The sequence below is a fragment of the Rana temporaria genome, chromosome 1 (assembly GCF_905171775.1).
Source record: "Rana temporaria chromosome 1, aRanTem1.1, whole genome shotgun sequence".
Taxonomy (NCBI): Eukaryota; Metazoa; Chordata; class Amphibia; order Anura; family Ranidae; genus Rana; species Rana temporaria.
The window spans coordinates 606,924,997-606,949,318 of record NC_053489.1 but is presented as its reverse complement, the minus strand read 5'-3'; the positions used below and the strand labels follow the sequence as shown (position 1 = coordinate 606,949,318).

The following is a 24,322-nucleotide window of genomic DNA, read 5'->3' as shown; positions in this document are numbered from 1 at the left end:
ATGTTTTCTTATCTTTGGTTTCCTCCTTTTCAAAGGCCAGTTGATAGGTACACCCTATAAGTTTTGGGGAGGAAATGCTGTCAACCAGGTGACATATAAGAGTGCCTGCTGAACTCTTAGACATTCATACAAGAAAACACGTGTTGCACCAGTCTTCTAAAGATTGTTCTTTTTAAAATCTATGGCTAGATTCAATTCAATATCTTTAAATAGAATTATCGAGTAGGCAAGCAGCCGCATTATCACAGTCTGAGTTTTATCACAAACATCTTCTATTCTGATCAGCTTCTGAAACTTTACATTTACTTTAGTGAAGGGTATTGTTAGATCCTATCTACACTAAAACTTTGGTTTTAGGTGTATTGTCCCACTTGTAAGAAAAAAAAATGAAGAACAGTTGTTATACACCAATTTAGCAATTAGCGTGAATGTTTTATTATTGTTCATATGCTTTAGCTACTTGGAATTGAGCCATGATCTTGTGCTGACCTGCCCATTTTCGAAGTAACAAACTTAATTCCTCTTTGTGTTGCATTTCCATCTTTCAGTTTCAGACGTTGTATTGAGCTTGGGTCCCGAGGGGCCAAAAGCAACTATCCCCTTTTCTTGATTAAACAAAAAAGAAGAGGAAATCAGAAAAAAAAAGGATACAAGGGGGGTGTTTTATATTGAATTATTTTTCTTGCCTTGTTCGGTTGAAAATGAATGTGACCTGTTAAAAGGATTTTGCTGGCTGTTTCTATAGAGACTAATAAAGCAAGACTTAGTGATATTTCTAATTGGAGCCAAATCTTTTTATGGGTCTTTTTTCACTCTTGCTGTCAGTATGCTCCCCCTATAGAGCAATTTACTTCAGACGCGGTTTTTGTCTTTTTTTTTTTCTTTAAACCCCCCGCTTTTGTTACAGTTTTTTTTAGCTTCAGAGTCCACAACTGTTTTCAAGCTCTTGTATGTTTTCCTAACCAACTGTAAAGAAACAATGCTGGATCTGGGAGATTGCAATTTTATGTTGGCAAACACAGTTTTTTTCTGCCTTGAAAATAAATGAGTTTTCAAAGGATTTGCAACAGATAAATTGGTAAACAAAGGAAAGAAAACAAAGTAATGAGGATTACGGAATTAAGCATTTAGTTTTAGATCAATGGGCACTGCATAGACTGATCTGAAGCATTAAATGTCTGCAGTGCATAAGTACCCATAATCAAAATTTTAAAAATCCATGTTCGCTTCAGTGGTTGATATGCCATATTTTTATGCCCCTTCTTGAAGATTACCATCATAATGCCAAGGAGCAGTGATATCCTTACTGTCTTGTTAAGGAAAAAACTATTTCTTTAATGTATTGATAACAGGCTTGCCACTTCCATTTGCCATGATAGTCTTGTATGGTTTTTAAGTGAGGTGTCATCTTTTTAACATTAGATTTTTTTTAAAAAGGGTAACTATTCCAGGTGTGGCCTGTTACAATAGATTGCATAGGTTACTAATCACATATAATCCAAACTTGGGTAAACCCGAGCAGTTTGTTTTAGTTCCTGAAACCATTAAAGCCAGTTAGCTATCTGCACCTTATTCACCTGGAAAATTTTTTAATCCAAACCCATATTTCAGTGTTGCTTTGTAATAATTTGTTAGTGTGCACTAAAACTAACAGGTAGTTGTTGTGAAATAGCCATCCTATATGGATAATATCTATTGTGCTGGAAAATGTCTACATTTTGTATGCAAAATCAATAGATAATAGCACTCTGCTGGGAAAAGGCAAAATTCCTTTACTAGAATGGTGTAATATAGTAAAACTGAGTGCTTAAATTCAGATCCCTGGGAAACCATGCACTCTTCTCCATACATTAAAGTTTATCTCTAGTCACTACAATTTTCTCAGTTTTTTTTGCATAGAATGATGCAAGGTTAAAACATCTGTCCATTTTCTTTGCTCTGTGTGTCCCCACTGGGGGTGGGGAAGTCCAAATTGTCACCAGAGCAGAAATAGATGGAAAATCTTTAAATGGGGACACCTGTTCTGGTAACATCTGTGTAAGAGGGGATTTCCCTTCTCTATGGAGAGATGTCTGCTACTTTCTTGTGTTTTGGGTCGGGAAGTGAGCAGAAACCTCCCCAATGGGACACAGACAGAAAAACAAGCCCAAAAATAGCTTTTAACCACTTCCTGTACTATTCAAAACTACAGATACACTTTAGAACTTCTGGTTTCAGGTGAGAAACTACACTGTTCCCTGATACTATCAGGGAACGGTGTAGTCGAAGGGATGTCAAAGTCGTTGTAGTCAAAGGGATGCGGTGCAGTCAAAGGGACGTTAAAGTCAAATACTGGTTTCACTTTTTCTAGTGGCAGCAACATGCCTTGATTGTTGTATGAAGAATACCCAAATACTGGGTATTTTATGGTTATCACTACAAAAACTGCTAGTGCATACTCAGCCTAGGTATGCATTGACATTGATTATGTTTTTATAACATAGTCTATTTATTTATTTTATAGTCGACTTCACTCCAACAACTTATACTGTGACTGTAATCTGGCCTGGCTATCAGACTGGCTGCGGCAGAGGCCCCGTGTCGGCCTGTACACTCAATGTATGGGACCTACCCACCTGAGAGGACACAACGTGGCTGAAGTTCAGAAGCGGGAATTCATATGTAAGGTAAGGATGTTTTATGTCAATTAAGGTTGCTTTTATTCCCTATTGTTAAATAAAGGGTGTAATGAAAACTTCTACAAGTCTTGATCAGGGTTAAAGGATGCAATACATGACTCAAGTATCTTTGCCTAGCCCCGCAAACTCAAGAGAAAATCAGTTGACTCTCCATCCACAACTAACAGCATTGATGGAAGGATCTCCACTGCTGGCTATTGTACTATAACCCACGGCTGCCTGAATATCCAAACAGTCATAGGAGACAGTCACTATTTAAGGCAAACATTTTCCACCCAGCTCTGTCGATTTTTAAATTGACATTAGGTACTTGCATGGTAAATGGAAATTTGAGTCATTGATGGGGGCTTTGGCCCATTCAGGAACAGCAGGTTTTTAAAGTTTAAATGCACAGACCCATTTTTGCCATTTCAGAATGCACTGGCTAACTTGACAGAAACTCGGCAATGGTTTTGCTGACCTAAATGATTTTCACATTTGCTTCAGAAATATGAGACTTTTGTTTGCTTCAGTGTTGTAATAAAATCCCTGCATATGCTTTTATTTTAGGCTGCCAAATAGATAAAAAGATGCCCTTTTTTAAGGCGGTTATAACTATTTCACATTATTACATCCATTTATACATTTTCATATTTATCCTGATTATAAGTAGAACACATTTGTGTAATTCTTGCTGGCAATGACACTTCTCTATGGTCTGTTACCTCTATTTAGTGAATTGATTTACAGCTTAATATATTAATTAACCATATGAATCATTATTACTCCACCTAATTAACAATATGACCTGCCTTAATCAGTTGAGATAAAATGAATCCAACCCTCCTAAAAAAAAAAAATCTAAAGGGTCACAGGAGATATTCAGGAAACAAGTTAACAAGTTGTAACCAAGTCATCCTTTTAGTTTTAGCACCATAGCAAGCTTTTCTATATCGTTAAACTATTTTTGAACAGCTGAAGTTGCTGTGACACCCACAAGGGAGAGATACGTACTGCCAAAACTGGCTGTAAATGTTTGTTACTCAAACTTTTAACTAATCACAATAATTGGCTTTGATTGGCTTTGATGATGATCATGTATTCTGGAACCACAGCTATTAGTAACCATCTTTAGTCTGAGGTCTCATACACACGACCGAGGAACTCATCATAAATGAAACATCATTTTCCTCGACGAGTTCCTTGTTAGGCTTGTCGAGAATCTTGACAAGCTTTCTTTGCGTACACACTGTCAAGACAAAATCTCGTTGTTCTCAAACAACACGTACGATGGCCACTATAAAGGGGAAAGTTTGATTCCACTGGCGCCACCCTTGGGGCTGCTTTTGCTAATTCTCTATTACTGCGTGTTAAGTAAAAGGTTTGGTGAGAGATGATTTGCGCTTTTCAGGTCTGCTACAGCGTGACGAATGTGCTTATCTCCAATACAATCCCTACTTTTATCGAAGGCACGCTCCCATCTCATACTTATTCTGAGAATGCGTGGGTTTCTAAGCATACACACGAACGTGTTTCTCGTCGTAAACCAGCCCGACGAGAAACACGACGAGGAAATTGAGACTCCCGATGAGGAAAAACAGAACTTGGTCTCTTTTTTTCTCGTCGAGTTCCACGACAGTTTTTTCTCGACGAAAAACATACACACGACCGTTTTCCTCGGCAAAAAAGCTCTGCCACCAAGTTTCTTGATGGATTCTGTCGAGGAAAACGGTTGTGTGTACGAGGCCGGAGACTTGAGGATCTCAGCAACAAATCATCACAGCCTATATAGCAAGATTGTACAGAAGCACAATGCTAAGTCAAAGCAGAATCCATTGCAGAGAGTGTATTTGTGAACGATTTTTGATTGTGCTTGTCAACAGGTTCTGGAAAAAATTATAAAAATAAAATTTTCTCAAGGCATAAATAAATAGTATGGGTTTCCAAAGTTACGTTTTTAAAAATTATTTCTTAGAAGTTTGAGTTTATTTAGAAAAGGCATATAGTACTGGTGCCAATAATGTCAACTCTATCTGGTAATAAAAATAGAATATTACTTACATTTGCTGATGTTGGTGACTTACTGAATTTGAGATTTTTTTTTGTTTTCCTCTGTTGGTTGAACTTGATGGACTTGTGTCTTTTTTCAACCAGATTAACTATGCAACTATTAATAAAGATGCATCAGAATTTCACTTAAGTGACGGTAGCGTTTCAGGGCTTGAATCAAGAGTTTTAGTTTGTTAACTGGTGGATTGATAAAGGTGGATTGCACCCTGCCAAAGCATCAGTTACCCAAATAAAACCCTAAAGCATCTAATCGTATATTGCATGTTAAAAACTAAAAACCCTATCAGTGCCCAACTACCTCCAATTACATCTGCCTTAATGTAAGTGCAAAGATCGCCCTCTTTTGTATGTGTTGGTGGGTATATACACACACACACACACACACACACACACATATATTCTATATATAAAAAAAATGTTTAAGTTTAAAAAATGCAGATCCCAATGAAAAGACTATTGTCTTTATATTAAAATTTCCATCAGACTGTTATTTCTGTGCTAATTTTGTTCAGTTTTTCAGATTTTGCAGTCAGTAGGTAAGTGTCATAGTCATTGCATGACTGTTACTACATACCCAAAATCTATTTTTAGATGTTTTCATTTATTTCCATTTGTATTTCTCCAAACATATTATTGAACTGAATGGTTCCAATAAATGTTGAAACTATTACAGAGAACATTTGGTGAGAATTCTTTCACCTTCTGATTAACAGACATTGGCATATAAACAAAGAAACTATTTATTGACTGACTGTCTTTTCTTTTCTTTTTTTTTGTACATAACTTTCAGATGAGATGAAGGCAAGTCAATGTTTTGTCTTCCTCAAGATCTGCCCATTGCTTGTTTAAATGACTTCATTGTGAATGGGACATGGAAAGTGAGGTGGTCCCATAACAGGCAGTTAGGTTTAAAGAGAACCACTAAGGAATCTTAATATCAGATTTAAATTATCATACATTTGCAAATTATTTTATAAAAAAATTATAGTTATATCTAAAGCCGAAAGTGTAGGTAATGGCTATTTACACAGCTGTGATTGGATGGTAAAGGAGCAGCAGGTCACTGAGAAGGTTATCTCTGTGCTTCCTCCTCCAGTCTGCAAGTTTCACATGTTAGATTTGCAGTACTCCTGATTATGTATCATATACTGTACCAGATGTGTGTAATGTACACAACTGCAAGGTTTTGTGTATGACACTGTTATAGTTACTTAGGAGCTGGAAGACAGTGTGCATTATCAGGAGTTCAAGCAGTTAACAGGCTAGAAACCACAAGGGAAAAATCAATCGATTCCTTCACCCATGCTAAAAGAGCATGGATGGAGAAATCTCCACTGCCGGCCTCTTGTGTTCAGCAAGCAAGGCACCCACATCTTCTTGAATATAGTATGGCTGCCGAATGGCAATTGCCTATGGATAAATTGGTTCTTGTAGGGGCATCTACAGCTCGAATGCCAGCTGATTCAGCTGAGACATTTAAAACAGGAAGTAGGAAAATGATTAAAATAAATATATTAACAAAATATATAAAATAGATTACAAAATCAATAAAATGCATACTTTTTACAGTAACCTATTTACCATTTATTAAGCATAAAACACTGTATCAAGCTAAAACCTGGAAATTGGTCATTAAACTGATAGGATTGTTGAAATAAACACAGACTGACTATGTTCATTCCTACTATAGCATTGGAAAGCAAGCATTGCCGTTGGTTTTCCACAGCATTATTTGACCAAAAAAGGCCCCAGATTTTCAAGACTGCAGCATGCTTCATTTTATTGCAAACTGTGTTTGAAGGGTAGTGTTTTTACAGGTGTCTTTTCCAGAAATAGATCCTTATTCCTATACTACCCTTTAGATATCCTGTGTATTGCCAAAATGTTCAAATTCGTTTTTTATCATATATAGATGAATAATATGATTTTTCCATTATTTTGGCAGGTCAGCAGTCCTTCACGGTATCTTCTTGCAGTCTCCTGCACTGCCCGGTTGCCTGCACCTGCAGTAATAACATTGTGGATTGCCGAGGAAAAGGATTGACTGAGATCCCTACCAACCTGCCTGAGACCATCACCGAAATGTAAGACCTATTGACATCTTTATATCTGCTAGTTTCTTTTACTGGAAAGAATATCACATAAATAAATCTGATTATTGTTTTGTATTATTATATTGTATTTGTTTTAACACTCTAGGCTGGTATACTCATGCTTACAATAGTCCTTGGGTGCATATACCGCTAGTCGCTAAAGCATGTATGATTAGCAAACCCCAGGTTGAAGGCACTCCAAGATTGATAAAAATTCCTTATTTTCATACTCTGATTAACTGCTGGTATGTGTGAAATGCGTTTGAGATTTTACCCATTCGCTGTATCCGGATTTTAATAAATAAAACAACAATTGCAACAAATGTTGGAGTACTGTCAACCTTGTATTTGCTAATCATAGAACATTGTACTTACTGACATTCCAAGAATCTAAGCACCTTCAAGTAAAGCCGGCCATAGATGGTACCTCTAATGTACTGGTAAAAAAAATCAGATGTAAGATAATGTACAGGATTACTCAGTAAGGCAAGGCAAAGAGCCAAGTTGCCTATACCAACCAATCAAATTTCAACTTAGTGGAATCAGTTCAGAGTTATATACAATCTGATGGGTCTGATGATAGAAAACAAGCTTGTTTGATACATATAAAAACACAGTTTGGTTACAAAATCTCATTTAAAAAGATCCAACATATGATCATACAATCAATGCAATCTAGGTTGCAATGAAGATTGGTTATTTCCATTGCTTTCACATGTCCTCTTTTGGGTCTACGCATTTCGCAGGACTGCCCACTTCCTCAGGACTAGTAGTAGTTGTCTAAGGACAGTAGATTGCACAAAATATAATAAAGACAAATTATAAGGAGAACAAACAAAAAAAAATATTACAAAGTAATCTTTTGTTGTTTTCCTTATGTAATAAATTGTTTTTGCAGTAGATTGAGGTAGAATGACACCACAGCTCAGACAGCAGCAGCCCATGAGTGGGCAGTCTATTGCATCTTGAAAGCAGAGCTGTTTTTCTTTCATAGTTTGGACCTGCTTAATTTAAGCTGCCCATGCCCTAGTAGATTCTCAACAAACATTAATTTGTGTTACAATTTTCAGTACATTCAATGACGTGACAAGCGCCATTTGAAAGTACTTCAAACACATTTGGCTCTTGACATTTGATTTTGGAATGAATGAACTTTCCCGAATGAAAATTGCATGCGCTTTTAGAAATTCAATTGTTTCAGAAAAAGTTTTCATCCGGTACCTTCAAATTTTCTCATCACAGTGGTCGAAAACGAGCATCAATATGGGCCATTTGAAACTTGAACAAATGCTCTTTTTTTGAATTTTCTAGATCCTCTAGCACAGGAGTCTTCAAACTACGGCCCTCCAGTTGTTCAGGAACTACAATTTCCATCATGCCTAGTCATGACTGTGAATGTCAGTGTGTTACAATGCCTCATGGGATGTGTAGTTCTACAACAGCTGGAGGGCCGTAGTTTGAGGATCCCTGCTCTAGCAGAATTCTACTACTGTATGGCCAGCTTTAGATATTAGGAGAAAGGGGGGGGGGGATTCCATGCATAGCAGCAAGACCTTTACAGGTTTACCTGACAGCATGGGGACCATATAAGCAGAGAAAAGGTTGTAGATTTGCTGAAATTGCATTGGGATTATGTGGCCAATTCAAATACAAACAGTGCTTAGTGGCGTTCTTTAAATAACTACGAGGCGTGGGAAAATATAAAAGAAAGGTTGCAAGAGGTATGTGAGGGATTTGACCCATGTGCGAGTGATCAAAGGACAAGCTCTCCACTATAATGTAGTTTCTGTTGACATGCAGTCAATGTAAACTGCAGTAATCACTGAGATGTAAAACAATCTAGTGGTTGATTCTCATATCCCAGAGGAGGATTAAACAAATCTTTCATGTAACTCCGCTGTAAAGAGGCGATACGCGGGGATGGGACAGTCCAATGATCTCCTCCTCTGCCCTCCCCATACGATTGGCCCTTGAGCAGCCCAGGGGTTAAAATGGAATTCTGCTAAGGAGAAACAAAGAGGAAACCTAAATGTCAAACGAAGATCACTGTTAGTTCAATTTCCTTTTCTGCTTTGGATTATGTGGCCCAGATGGTGCATCCTGCAGCTTCCAGTAAAGGCTGTGAAGTGATTTTATTAAAGTGCCTTTGATTCAGCTGCTTAGTAGTCAAGTGAATTTCTGTGGACAAAGAAGAGCCTTAAGCGGTGTGTCTGCAGAGAGATAGAACATCAGCAGTCACAAGTGGATGCTCTGAATGTTTAATACTGAGGCCATTCAGCCTCAAAACAGCATATAATGTGGACCAACATGTCGCTTATCAGGGATTCTTTATTCGTCTTCTTTATTGCCTCTATCTCTGTGCAGGCATATACAGAGACAGTCTGTCTTATTTTACAAGGTAACATTTTATGGAAACTAGCAAAGGGACTGTTCTGCCTTTTGCTGCATTATATATTCATTAAAGTGTTATGTGATGAGCAGGAGATGTTTACGTATTGTCATTTTGAGCCTATCATGATGCAGCGGTGTGCGGTGTATACACTTGCTTTGCATTATGCTGCGCTAGTTACATTTTCTGTGTTTTCATTTAAGGTGAGCTTCAGACAGCTATACAAGACACAAATAAATGCAGCTAGGAATTAATGAATACAATTTTAAATGTATTTTTTTAATTCAATCACTGTAAGTACCTTAATTTGATTAAAAAGCCTCTTGTACAGTGTACAGTGGAGCTCTGACTGGTAGGCCGCGTACACACGATCGGTCCAAACCGATGAAAATGGACTGAAGTTTAGTTTCATCGGTCCAAACCGACCGTGTGTACGGCCCATCGGTCTGTTGTCCTTCGGACAAAAATTAGAGAACTTGCTTTAAAATCGAACCGATGGACCGCTGACCATCGGTCAAAACCGATGGTTAGTACACAAAAGCATCGGTTCAAAACCCGCGCATGCTCAGAATCAAGTCGACGCATGCTTGGAAGCATTGAACTTTGTTTTTTTCAGCACGTCGTGTGTTTTACGTTACCGCGTTCTGACCCAATCGGTTTTTGAACTGATGGTGTGTACGCACATCAGACCATCAGTCTGCTTCAGCGGTGAACCGATGAAAACGGTCCGTCTGACCATTCTCATCGGATGGACCGGTCGTGTGTACGCGGCCGTAAAGGGAGAAGCAGAACAAGGAGCTAATCCATTGTACTGCAGTGCTCATGTGCCAATAAGGAACATATCTGATAAGAGGAGAGAGCAGAGAGATGAGCATTGTGGTCTGCTGCTTCTCCTTCACGGGCCATTCACAGGCTGGGGGAAAGGGACAAGACCTGTTGATTTTAAGGCACTGCAGCAGAGAAAAATCCAATATTGTTTTTACTGTTATCGTCACCTCTGACAATTTTTCCTGACACCAAGAGAAAAAAAAAGTGACGGGAGGGAGTTCCAGGTGATTTACAGCCTTAGCTCTGTACCTGTATGTTGTGTGAAGGGGGTGTGTCCCTTCCCTCCAACCAGCTCTCAGAGCTCTCCTCACTCAGCTCTGCAGAGTGTAAATTCAGTTCCCCATGCCTTTTTTCTGAAAGCTCAGGCAAGCTTTAAACAGTTTACACTTTGAACAGATGTAGAGAAGGCTGCAGATAAACAGATACTGCATATGAAGGAGGAGTTGTTTAATCTCTGTGTATCACCTATGGTCAGTCACTTCACTGGCTATATGTGAGGATTTACAACCACTTTAAGGATACACACTTACAAAGTTACACACTTGTCCCAGTGCCAGATGCAACATATACATAAAATACAGCTTGAGCCTTCTTTGTTTTTTCTTCTTACATCAGAAATCTGGATGATACACCTATATAGCTTTCCTCCATCGCTGTTACATTCATTCTAGGAAATCAATATTACATTTTTTTTCCTTTGTATTTATCTAATATATCTTGCTGGTTTTTATGGCTCCAGACTACCATATTTAAAAATATGAAAAGCCATAAAAATTCAGCCGTAACTCATGCCCTAATGCTCAGAGATCCTGTTTTTTTTTCTCTCTTGCACACCACATATTCAGAATATTCCAGTTTGTTCAATTCTGTGTCATAATGATGATATATTACATCTAATAAATTTCTTGTCATTCTGACTTTTATATCTATTTTCACATGTCGCTGATAGCGAGAATTCAACCAGCTGTCTTATTACATGAAAAAAGAGAAATTGAAAATCTGAAATGAAAAGAAAGGGAAATTCAAACCCCGAAATAGCCTTAGTGGAAGAAATATGTGGCTAAAAAGACAAAGCAGAATAAGAAATGATGCAGCAGATAAATCCAGATGTGTGGCTAGGTTCACACTGCTGCCATACGATTTTGATCTGGCTTCAGCGCGATTGTGTAGTGATTCTTGGATGCAACCTTGATGAGGTTTGTATATTTTATGGGGCCAAAATCGCACTGGAATCTAACAAAAGTAGTATAGGAACCTTTTCTAAAATCACCCAATGCTGAGTTGCATTGATGTGAACAGGCACCATTGAAGACAATGTGATTTCCCTTGTCATGCAATTCTGTGGAACTCAAGTCACATCTGAGATTTCACTAGTGTGGACCAGGACTTAAACGTAGATATAAAGTTGTCCACTGCAATCAACTAGGATTGTGTATTATTTAAATAGGCAACCTTATTGGTTTTAGCTCCAGTTTTGCTCCAGTTTGTTGCAGGGATGAATAGAATATCCAATATGGGTAATGGAAAGTGGATACTTCTTTTTTACTATTGAAAAGCTTGGTGTGTTTTTGAAGTTTAGCTCTGGTATATCCTTTTTAAACAGGATGTTGCTCTCCTACAAAGCTGGTTTGAATACTTGAGAGCCAGAAGTGAACTTGGAAGATTTACATCATTTCCTCACTTTAGTTTAGAGACAGATCAAGGCAGAATGGAGCCCTAGGCAAAGATCCAGCACCCCCTTTCCTCTCTAATCCACCTGGTTGGCTGCAATAGGCACAGATGGCTGCCCCATCTTCATTCTGCATTTGTACTGGCATAGCCTAGATCATCAGACTCCAAGTACCTACAACTCCATCCCCCTTGTGAAGTGACAGGCTGGTGAAAATCTTTGACCAGTTGTGCTATCCCCCTTGTTTATTACAGGAACATGAATATTGTAGCTGGGCCCCTGGGTGTGCACTGGGCCCTAGGCTTCTGCCTACGTTGCCTTGTAGTATTTTTATTGCAGCTCTGTCTCTCTTTCTGCCAACACCCCAGAGCATGGAAGTCACACATTGCTGTCCTTCATCTTTTTATAGGTATCACAGTAACATACATACAAAGTTGAGACAGCAGGGCACAGATCTATCTTCACATAGCAGAAATCTGCTTTGACAGTTTCTATATTTTAGCACCATCTATATTTTCAGTTAGACAGAATGAATAGGTAGACTTTTGATTTAGGACCACAAGTTGGTTATTCATTGTCTATCTACAGCTGTATTTCCAAGAGCTGCGTGACAGCAAAGAATCATCTTGCCTGATTGTAACAATTTTATTATATCCCATAACTGCTATAGCAAATCCTTTCCGTAAAATCCATGCTCCGCTCTCTGACAGCTGTGATTGTCTTTCACTTTTAGAGGAATAGAACAATAAGCTGCCTAGATATGCCATGAAGGCCCATATAGGCATCATAGACTTCATTTATGTGGACTTTGCACTACTTCTGTATATCTTTCTGCAGACAATTATTCAGACCTAATGGCAATGAAAATTGTTACAAACTATGGCAGCCAATCAAGAATTCAGTTTATTGAAGTGCAGTTAATAAAACATGAATTCTGGGTTACTGTATTTCCTTTATACTGCTTTTTGTCATAGCAAAGTTAGATAACTATGGTCAGGTGAAACTCCTATATGTAAATCAATAGATTCATGGTCTCTTATGTTTTTCTGGTGAAATTCCTATCACGTAACCCAAAATAATAGCATAGATTCTTTGCATTATTTTTGGAATTTATTTAGGCAAACAACATGTCTGTGGGCACAGAGAACTACACATTGACCACCCTATCAGACACCAGAAACCTACAAGTGCATACAGGCATACCCCAATTTTAAGAACACAATGGGGTTTATTTACTAAAACTGGAAAGTGCAAAATCAGTCTTACTTCTGCATAAAAAAAACAATGAGCTTCTAACCCCAGCTTGTTCAATTAAGCTTTGGTAATAAAACCTGGCAGTTCATTGGTTTCTATGCAGAAGTTTTCGTAATTTTGCACTTTTCAGCTTTAGTAAATAAACCCCATTGTGTACTTAAACACAGGGTATGCCTGGCAGGCAGGCAAGTGATAGACAGGTGCACAGTTTTGACCAATTCACTGTCCCCCTGGTTAACTGTAGGAGCATAGAAGTTGTAGCTGGGCCTCCTGGACATCCATAAGACCTAAGTTGCTGTATGGATGATCTGGCTTTGTTATTAATAATAGCTGGCTGGCTGACAAAGTTTAAACAAAGGTGCTTGTATTTGGGAGCAGAACAGAAAAGTAAAGATTAATACATAGATAGGAATTAGAGGAAATGGTGCTTAGCAAAAATGTTGCAGATAAAAATATCAAAAAGGTGGACTTTAGTAAGATTTAAACATCTCAAAAAGAACACACTGGGGTAGATTTATCTAAACTGGTGCAATCACAACCTGGTGCAGCTCTGCATGGTAGCCAATCAGCTTCTAACTTCAGCTTGTTCAGTTAAGCTTTGGCAATTAAACCTGGAAGCTGATTGGTTTGTGTGCAGAGTTGCACTAGATTTTGCACACTCCAGTTTTAGTAAATAAGCCTCACTGAATAGTCATAGTTTTATTTGGTAAATGCTTATATAAAGGCTTGTTTACTAGCAAGGGGCAGACATGACATGTCAGGCTACATGGTCAATTATCCTGCAAGGTGATCACTTCAATTCTCATCATTATAGGGACATCTCTGTGTACATAATGGGTATTATTCTCTCCCATTTCCCTATATATCCTTCTCCACAGGCTTCACAGCCTAAAGGCATGACATGTGTCATTACTGAAGTACGGGCACTTATTACATGTGCTTATAGCATCAATACAAACGTTTTATTTGTATTTCTCTCTTTTACTGAGCTGTAACCATTAGCTGTCTGCCTATGGAGATTGTGCTGCCACTGAATGATAGCTAAGCTAAAAGCTTTCTTCATAACATTTTGTGGATTTTCCCTGAATGGAATAGCAGAATTGCAGATTAGTCTTGTCAAATATTGAAGAAGAATATCTAGGAAAATTTCACTACTGCACTAGCAAAATCTCTTCTTGCTCAGCCAGAATTGGTAAATGTAATTTTAGATTTCATTGTAACCTGCTGGTATCACAGTTCCCACAGTTAGATAATATGACATTACCCGAAGACCATGGGATGCTACTGAAGCCTCGTATACATGACCGAGAAACTCGACGGGCGAAACACATCGTTTTCCTCATCGAGTTCCTTGTTAGGCTGTCGAGGAACTCGACAAGCCAATTTTCTCCATTCCCGTCAAGGAAATAGAGAACATGCTCTCTTTTTGGCTCGTCGAGTTTCTCGACAGTTTCCTCGACGAAAATGTACACACGACCGGTTTCCTCGGCAAAAAACTATCTCCCAGCAAGTTTCTTGCTGGTTTTTGCCGAGAAACTCGGTTGTGTGTACGAGGCCTTACACCCAATGACCAGCATGTCGTTATATTGCAAGCAGTTATCCGAATTTTATGCCTTGATTCATATGTACAGTTACATGTCCTCTGCAAACACATGCCTGATTGGTGTGCCTACTTTTTAAATATATATAACCTAAAAGCTTAACTATAAGCAAACATCTAAATATGTGGATAAAATATTTTGTAAAGGATCTACTTTAGCAGCCAAATGTCCTACATTTCTGTACATTCAGTCCTTAGTTTTACAGAGCCCCATGATGCAGCACATCCAGCACGTTTTTTTCTTTCTTATAGTTAAAACGGAACTAAACCCATCAGAGTACAAAGGAACTAAACCCATCAAAGACACTGTAGCTTCACTTTTCGATTTCTGTGCAGTCTACAATACAGGTTGCCTTCTATGCAACCTGTTTCTGGCTTGTGCATGCGTATAACAAAAATGCAAAACATATCCAGAAACACGTGTCACCTGATTTTTTATTTTTATTTTCCCCTTCACATTCATCTTTGATTGAGGGAAATGCTTGTCTCTTTTGTTCTTCACACTGTACACGCCAATTATCAAGCCTTGATGAAGACATCCTCCACAACAGTACAGATATTGTTTACAGGTCATGCATGTATACTTCAATGCTAAAGGATTAATTCATTTCTTCTTCCAGCTGTTCAGATTCATTTTATGTTGGCAGTTATACAGCAGAGAGCTCAGCATCATCACACAAATCAACTTCAGGAATTATCATTTTGTTTAGCTGTATCCAACCATGAAATGTGATCCCCTCCAGCCTTGTTATTCCCATATTACTCATGTAGCACCTACATGTAGGCTGCATATATTTCGGGAATTGTGATCTACTTTCTCTGCTCAGCTAATCTTTGTTGTACCTAGGTTCATATACAAGAAATAAATGTGTTGATTGTTTGCTATAACATCTGTCATTTGTGTGAATTTGGTAAAGTATATCCATTGTAGAGTATAGTACTGTGTGTCACTGATTAATGCAGAAAGTGTGGAGTTTAAGTGAAACTCTTTTGTATAAAGCCAGATAAAGGTATAAAAAAATCCCAAAAGCTCTGTTTAAGGGATAACAACTGTGAATTTCTAGGAGCTGGGATGTCCCCTATAGGCTCTCATGATCCAGCCATTGTCAGCACTCCTTCCTCCCCCCCTGCAGCAGCTTCTCACTGACACAGGGGAGCCAGAGCTGTAGGATCACATGGCCAGACCATAGAAGATAAAAAATAAATACACAAATCTCTCTTATATGGGTTAGAAAGGGTAGTTGGTGGTGGTGTTGGGGGGGGGGGGTCATATTTAAGGATAATTATAGTTAGGGTTTTCTTAAACTTTAATAACTTAAGTCAATAAAGGGTATAACTAAAACTCCAAACTTACTGCTGTAAAGTATATCTAAAGCTAAAGCCAAAATATTTTTTTCGTTAGGAAAAGAGTGTGAAATTGTTAAAACCCCTGTTAATTTTTTTTTTTTGCTGTCCATGTTTCTTTGCGAAGATTGTTCTATACTTCCTGTCTCATAGAAAGCTTCTAAGTAAAGAAAATTCTCTCTTTGAGGCCTCGTACACACGACCGAGGAACTCTTCGTAAATTAAACATCATTTTCCTCGACGAGTTCCTTGTTAGGCTTGTCGAGAAACTTGACAAGCTTTCTTTGCGTACACACTGTCAAGACCAAATCTTGTCGTTCTTAAACGCGGTGACGTACAACACATACGACGGCAGGGGAAGTTCGGTTCCACTGGCACAACCCTTGGGGATGCTTTTGCTAATCTCATGTTACTGCGTGTTAAGTAAAAGTTTGGAAAAAGACGATTTGCCCTTTTCAGTCTGTTATAGCGTGACAAATGTGCTATCTCCATTACAAATGCTACTTTTACAGAAGGTGCACTCCCATCTCATACTTTATTCTGAGCATGCATGGGTTTCTAAGCATACACACGAACGTGTTTCTCATCGAAAACCAGCATGACGAGGAACACGATGAGGAAATTGAGACTCCCGTCGAGGAAAAAGAGAACTTGTTCTCTTTTTTTCTCGTTGAGATCCTCAACAGTTTTCTCGATGAAAAACATACACACAACTGTTTTCCTCGGCAAAAAAGCTCTCCCACCAAGTTTCTTGATGGATTCTGTCGAGGAAAACTGTCATGTGTACAAGGCCTGACAGTTGGACACTTAAAATGTTGCAGTTTTCCTCATAATCAGTTTCAATGGTCAACAAGGGGTTCTAATGCTTCACCCACTATATCCTAAACATGAAGTGGCTTTAGATACATTTTAAAATACTTAATGATGCCAGTGGAGAAATCAGTCCATGAAAATGTGGAGGTTATCCTAGGCATATTTGTTAACATACCATCTCATCTTGTCACTTGTTTATTGTTCATTATGGTGAATCCACTGCAAGAGAATTACATTGCAATTTGACTTTGTTATGGCCATGGACGTCTACGGGTTTACTCCAGTGGAATATCTGAGAGATAAAAGAGACCGGCAACCATTAAAACAGTTGTCATTTAAATGTTTTACATTTTTATAGCAAGTTTCTTATTTAATTAATATGGGCTTTACAATTAAAGGTATTACCTGTGAATGGTGTGCAATTAAAAAAAAGTCAACAAATGTGATTGCACCTTGTGTAGCCACTGACCATTACAGTTCCCATGCTGGAAACATGCAGCCAGTCAAGGTTGAATAGTCTGAAAGATTGTCATGCACACTTGGGACTTGGGTAATGATGATAACCCCAAAGCTTGCAAATAAAAAAAGTAAACAAAGGTTGCTTCCATATTTTGAAAAGGTTCAGTGGTTTTTCTACATGTACAGGGGCATCAAGCACAAAAGCAAGTCAAATGCAGGAGGCCTTCAGATGCTCCTGAGTTGCGATGGCTTGCTTTTCCTAGTGACTTTGCCTTGCCTTTGAGCTACTTGAGGATTTCTTTAGAGTTGAGTTGTGTTCTTGTTATCCTGTTGACTAGTTTAGGGAAGGACATCAGTTCTGATGTAAACCAAAGCCCTTGAAAATAAATGTGTGTTTCTGTTGACCATGTAGTGGAGTGGGTAGGCACAGATATAAATGTTTCCAAGCATTAGGTCCTGGTCTGTATATACGTTACTTCCAAAGTGAAAAAAAAAGTGTTACTGGTTACATTAAGTGAATTCTAACAGTTCCTCATTTTAAAACAAAATATCCGGCTTTTTAATTAGACCATAGTTTGTATTTATTTTTTTGTATCTCAGGTTTTCTCAATGTAATTGTATAATTGCATGTCACTTGGGGCTACATTTTAGTCCCCTCCACGTTTACTCAGGGACAAATCCATTGCTGCAAGTTATGTGCTAAGCTTTATTTTTCTTTGTAGGAGATTAGAGCAAAACTCAATCAAGGTCATACCTCCAGGGGCTTTCTCACCGTATAAAAAACTACGAAGAATGTAAGTAACAAATACTTTTAAGCAGCACTTTAATGGGGGTCACCGGTGTTTAAAAATATTCTCTGCACGGCTTTCACAGATGGCCGATTAGCAAATATTATGCTCTGAATCCTAAAGCCATAGGACTTTTTACTCTTGTTAATCATCTGTAACTTTGACTTATGAGCATTAAACACCAACATTAATGTTTATTAAGCCAGCTCTGTCTCAGTGTCATCAGTCAAGCTACACAAGACAACATGGACCTTTTACCTGTGGCTTTATCCAGATATTTAAAGCTTCTAGCTGTGTTACACCCAATATAAAATGCATTATACGTTTTCCCAGCATTTCAATTAGCTGCGTAATCGAAAGAATGTATATGTTATTTCATGAGCTGTCATTTAAAGCTTAACTTTAACAAACTTGTTTTGCATTATTTTGATAGAGTGGGGAAATATTAAAATTCTGCCAAGTTATTTCTGTCCATGGCCACCATTTCTGTAATGCTCATATGAGAAATGGGGTCGGGAAGGTTGTCACTGGGGCAAGAAGGAGCATTGTCAGAAATCTGCATTTCCTCACTTTAAATCAGGGGTCTCAAACTGGTGGCCCTTCAGCTGTTGTGAAACTACAAGTCACATAAGGTCTATGCCTTTAAGAGTCATGCTTGTAACTGTCAGCCTTGCAATGCCTCGTGGGACTTGTAGTTTTCCAACAGCTGGAAGGCTGCCAGTTTCAGACCCCTGCTTTAAATAAAATGTTTGTTTTTTTTGTATTTCTTTTAGAGAGATTTCCTGACACTTTGTTTCCTGATATAAATGAAGGGGAAATCTTACCAGTGGGGACACACATAGTGATGAAAGCTTGACAAAGGTTCTAAACCTTCCCCACTCTATCCAAAATTAATTTGTTGGATTTTGGCTTTAAATTTCACTTGGTTCCATATTTGTAGAGAGCTGTAGGGTAAAAATACTAACAGAATTCAGAAAGTTGAGACATCTACATAAGCCTTACCTTCCTGAAGAATTGACTGTGTAGGGATAGCTTTCATATGGAAATTGACTGATAACTGCATTTCCTAGGTTGTTCAACAGCTGTCCTTCCAAATTAAATGCATGAATAGGAACATACTATTCCTGCTAGGTATTTTAAACTGTAAAAAGACAGATACTATTCCATTTCGCTGTCCCTTTGTTAATGGCTAAATTTTCATTTGGGAACATATAATTTCTTTGGACTACAATATGACGTGTTGTCTGTAAATACCAATAGGTATTTATACAGTACTGTCATAGTTAGGAATGAATTTTACTTAGATACCAGAATCTCTTTATACTGGTATAGTTGACAGTGATTTCCACTTAGATACCAGGAGGTTTTTATACTGTCATAGTTAGTTTATAGTGATTTCTACGTAGGTACCATGAGGTCTATTTACTGTCATAGTGAATAGTGATTCCCACTTATTATCTTCGGTCCAATAAACAGAAAACATTCTTTCTAACAAAAGTATGATACCTGATCATAAAACTTTTCTTTATTATTCCAGTGATTTAAGCAACAACCAGATATCGGAAATTGCTCCAGATGCATTTCAAGGCCTGCGTTCCCTCAACTCCTTGTAAGTACCAATTCCTTTAACATGAGAATCGAAATTCCAACTTTATGTGGCTTGACGGCGTTTAGCCTGTTTGACTTGCTGTGAAGCTCCTCCTGAGCAGCTCTCTCATGCCGTCTAGCAGCTGTAAAACACAAAGCCAGAATGTCATCAACATGAAAGTGAATCTTGACTATCTGCTGCTGGATTGGCTTTGAACAACTTCCTGGATGATTATAAATCAGCTTGGATGGCTTGGCCTCTCCATAAATCCACCAATGCATTGATTTGTGTTGCAGCTTTTAAAATTATAATGGATTATTTCTGACATTTTATTTATTGGTGTAATATACCTGGAGACAAAACATAATCACTTTGCAATAAATCTTACAAGTAAATAAACAGGGGCCATGGCAATACATATTTATGCATATATTTTGATCTGTGAGCAATAAGGCCATAAAGTCAGTAACATTGAGCTTGGATAAATGTGCATAGAAAATGTGTCTGCTGTGGCCACCTTAGTATTTTGGTGAGGATAGAAACACTATTGGATGGTTTCTGTTGGCCACACGATTAAGAGGGTGTTTTCATTTGTGCAGTCCCAGTCTGATAAGCCACCTTTGCCATTATTGCTTTAGGACAATGCTTTTTCAGGTCAAAAAAGGGTTGTCATTGGCTTCTATAAATGCTGAATTCATCATGGGCTAGTTTTACTCTGTTTTGGGACAAGCAACAATTACACTATAACCCAGCCATAACCTTTATAGGAATATGTTATCAACATAAATAAAATAAGTGGAGGGGCAAAAGAGGAGCAGTACCCTAGAGCAGTGTTTCTCAACCCTTTTGCAGTCAAAACACCCTTTAAAATGATGTACAATCATGAGGCACATACATATCACAGCAGTATCCACACATGTGAGCCACCCAATATTAGAGTTGATTTATTCATCCACCTTTGCACACTGGTACTGACTGTGTTTCTCTTCTCCCTCAGTTTCAATCCCTATCTTTGCTAACGTGACCCCAGTGCTGACACACAGGGGCAGGAGAGTGGCAAACAAGGATGCTGTCAGGGCATCCATTGTCCTCCTTATCAACCAATGTCATCATTGGCTGTTAGGACGTTGGCGGCTAGAAAGTTGTAATGGTGTGCATAATGAAAACTTGTGGCATTGTGTTAACTAAAAGGCAGGTTTCATCCACCCGCTGGTCTGTATACAATTTTTGGTAAATTTACAGGCATTTTGCCAAGGCACCCCTAAAAAAAACAGGCAGTTGAAAAACGCTGCCCTAGAGGAACAATAAAGGCTCTTGGACAGGTCAGCTTGTTGACACCCACCCAAAATTGAAATCTCTCTTCTGGCTGTACTTAAGCCCAGGATGGCCGAAAGGCTTTAGAGACCCCGACCATTGATGGAAAAAATTTGAAGGTGCAGCATGCTAAACCGCATTACATTATCAAAATTTTTCTTGCACAATAAGAAACACCTAGGACTAGAGAAAATAGATGACACTGTGTTCATAGAACACTCAGATTACAAAAAGCAGGCTGCCTCATGTATCCTCTCCCCTATTATATTATGAATCTTCTCCCATTGTCCCATTGTCTGAGCAGTTATATAGTAAAATAGCATCTGCTTTGTAGAGCTATACTGCTAACAAATATATAGTGGTTATTTGACTTAATTTTTTTACTAAGACTGGTTCCCGCATAGCTCATGTGTTTTTCCTTCAAAAATATTAACTAACACGTGAGTAAAACAGGAGTAGACCATTATTAATACCGGCACACAATGTGACAGGTCATAGTTTACTTCCCGTTACAGACACACCATAAACACGAGTCACTTAGACAAATTAGCAGACATTAGCAGACTCTTGTTTCACTTGATGGTGATGAATTCTTTCCAGAGAGGGAGATTTATCAAATGATTTTTCTTCAGCACAAGATTTATATTCCTGCTTTCTTTTTAAGACTTTTTTTTCCTGTAACCACCATCCCAGCGTGGGATATTATAACAACCGCACCTTTATCATTAGAGTGCAGACCTCCTAAAACTTCAGTTTGCTCTGGAGGATCAGTCATTCTGCCCCAGATTAGCCTGTGAATAAACAGAAATCTGTACAGGGTGGCATTTCAATCATGGTGTCCCCAGGTATCTCTTACTGCTGTGTCCTTATGACATAAGTCATTTGTTGTGGCATTTTGTCGTATAGCTACGCATCTGGCATTTGTCATACATCTCTGTATCAAGACTAGTGTGATTTACATGTAACAGCATCATTTTATACTACCCTGTCTTAGATGACTTATGGAAAGCTTGATAACATATTTCAGCATGAATAAGCCTTATGCTTACCTCATATATAAATGTTCCTCTTATTTGTAGATATTGTTGGACGTTTATGTATTTTCTTTTATCACACACATTCTTTGTTTCGATGCAATGATATTTTTTCCATGCTTCAAAACATTGACTGGGGAAAAAAACCTGTTCCATGATACCATATATGCTACTACCTGAAAAAAAGTATTACCATCACAATAGGCCAAGGCCTATTCACAAATCTGAGACCTGAATATATGGGTAGATACACTATATTACCAAAAGTATTGGGATGCCTGCCTTTACATGCACATGAACTTTAATTGCATTTCAGTCTTAGTCCATAGGGTTCAATATTGAGTTGCCCCACCTTTTTCAGCTATAACAGCTTCAACTCCTCTAGGAAGGCTGCCCACAAGGTTAAGGAATGTGTCTATGGGAATGCCTGACCATTCTTCCAGGATTCTAATTCTAACACATCCCAAAGTTGTTCTATCGGGTTGAGGTCAGGACTCTGGTGCCGGCCAATAAAGTTCCTCCACCCCAAACTCGCTCATCCATGTCTTTATGGACATTGCTTTGTGCACTGGTCCAAATAATTTGGCAGAGAGGGGAATTAAGGTGTGTTTTTTTAGGGGTTGTGCTTGCTCTCTTAGTTCCAGTAAAGGGACATCTTAAGGCAGGGGTAGGCAACCTTGGCCCTCCAGCTGTAGTAAAACTACAAATTCCAGCATGCCTCTGCCTCTAGAAATCATGACTGTGATTGTTAGGCTCTTGCAATGTCTCATGGGACTTGTAGTTTCAAAACAGCTGGAGGGTCGAGGTTGCTTACCCCTGTCTTAAGGCATCAGCCTACCAATACATTTCGGACAATTTCATGCTTGGGGATGGCCCCTTCCTGTTCCAACATGACTGTGCACCAGCGCACAAAGCAAGGTCCATAAAGACATGGATAAGCAAGTTTGGGTTGGTGGAACTTAACTGACCTGCACAGAGTCCTGACCACAACCCGATAGAATACCTTTGGGATGAATTAAAGTGTAGACTACAAGCCAGGCCTTCTCGTCCAACATTAGTGCCTGACCTCACAAATGTGCTTCTGGAAGAATGGTGAAACATTCCCATAGACACACTCCTAAACCTTGTGGGCAGCCTTCCCAGAAGAGCTGAAGCTGTTATATTTGCAAAAGGTGGGCCAACTCAATATTAAACCCATTGGACTAAGACTGGGATGCCAGTAAAGCTTATGTTTGTGTTAAGGCTGGCGTCCCAATACTCTTGGTAATATAGTGTATGTTGATAGATAGATAGATAGATAGATAGATAGATAGATAGATAGATAGAGGGGTAAATAGATAGACTATCAGCTCTGATTACACTGCATTCATATAAAGATGAGTAGCATTCGATGTCTTGAGCTGTTTGGAAGCAGTGCCTTGTCATCAAAACCGAGAAATGCTCATATTTGCCAGCACACCAAGAGTCCTCAAATATCATCCAAAGTTTTTTCTGCACAAGGATCACATCACAAGAACAAGTGTCCTTGTTTTTGTGATGTGATGTGATGTGATTTTTCTTCAATAAAAGCCTTTGGATGATATACAGTATGAGGATCCTTGGTGTGCTGACGAATATGTGCATTTATCTGTAATGTTTCCAGTAACCAGCTGGTAGTCGCTACAGCATCTACTACTGATAAGCCTTGTTTCCAGGAACATGTGCGATGGGAATATAGACAAGATTGTCATCAAAACCAGTGTGTTTGCTACAGGTACCATATGACTGGCAAGCCACAGGCACAATACTAAATAACGGCTTTTAGAAAATGTCATTGTAAAGTGAAAACGGATTCACATAGACAGGCAGTTTCAGTAGGTTTGTCATTCTATCTCTTTTAATTATATATGTTTTGTTATGCATGCTTAGTGATAATTATGTTCACTGAGTGGAGTTGGGTATAGGGATTTAGTCAAATTAAAGAAAACAGGATTTTTGATTGGATGATTGTGGTGAACACAGCTTCAACCTACAGTATTCACCAAGCTAAGTGAAAATGTTCTACTGTTTTCCTTAGACTCAGTGTTTTACCTTCATTTATTTATCAGCAGTACCTGTAGAACATGTGTAACCCATATGTGCCTGTAATTAAAGGGATCCATTGGTGACCCTGACTTAGAATTTTTCATTGGCACATATTTATAGCATTATGGTGCATGGATACATAACGAGAACAATGTCTCCATGATAAATGGCCTTTAGAAATGTACTTTTGCCTTTATGGAGATGTTTTGACCTTATGTCAGCCTTCTTTTTCTGTAGCAATCCCACGGAGAGCCGATTGTAGACCACAGCGCTCAGTGCCATGATACAGGACAGACGTGTCCTAATCTGAACTAAATTCTTAATGATTTGTTTTCCTTGTAATAAATAGCAGTGGGAG

General features: G+C 38.5%; 1 protein-coding gene across 1 annotated transcript in view; it reads left to right on the top strand.

Annotated features, from left to right (window-relative positions):
- SLIT2 (slit guidance ligand 2) overlaps window positions 1–24,322 on the top strand; it is a 397,141-nt gene that overhangs the window by 285,462 nt on the left and 87,357 nt on the right. The window contains 4 exon segments of the mRNA XM_040335198.1: window positions 2,504–2,664; window positions 6,670–6,811; window positions 17,899–17,970; window positions 19,502–19,573. Coding sequence (XP_040191132.1) covers window positions 2,504–2,664; window positions 6,670–6,811; window positions 17,899–17,970; window positions 19,502–19,573 — 447 coding nt within the window.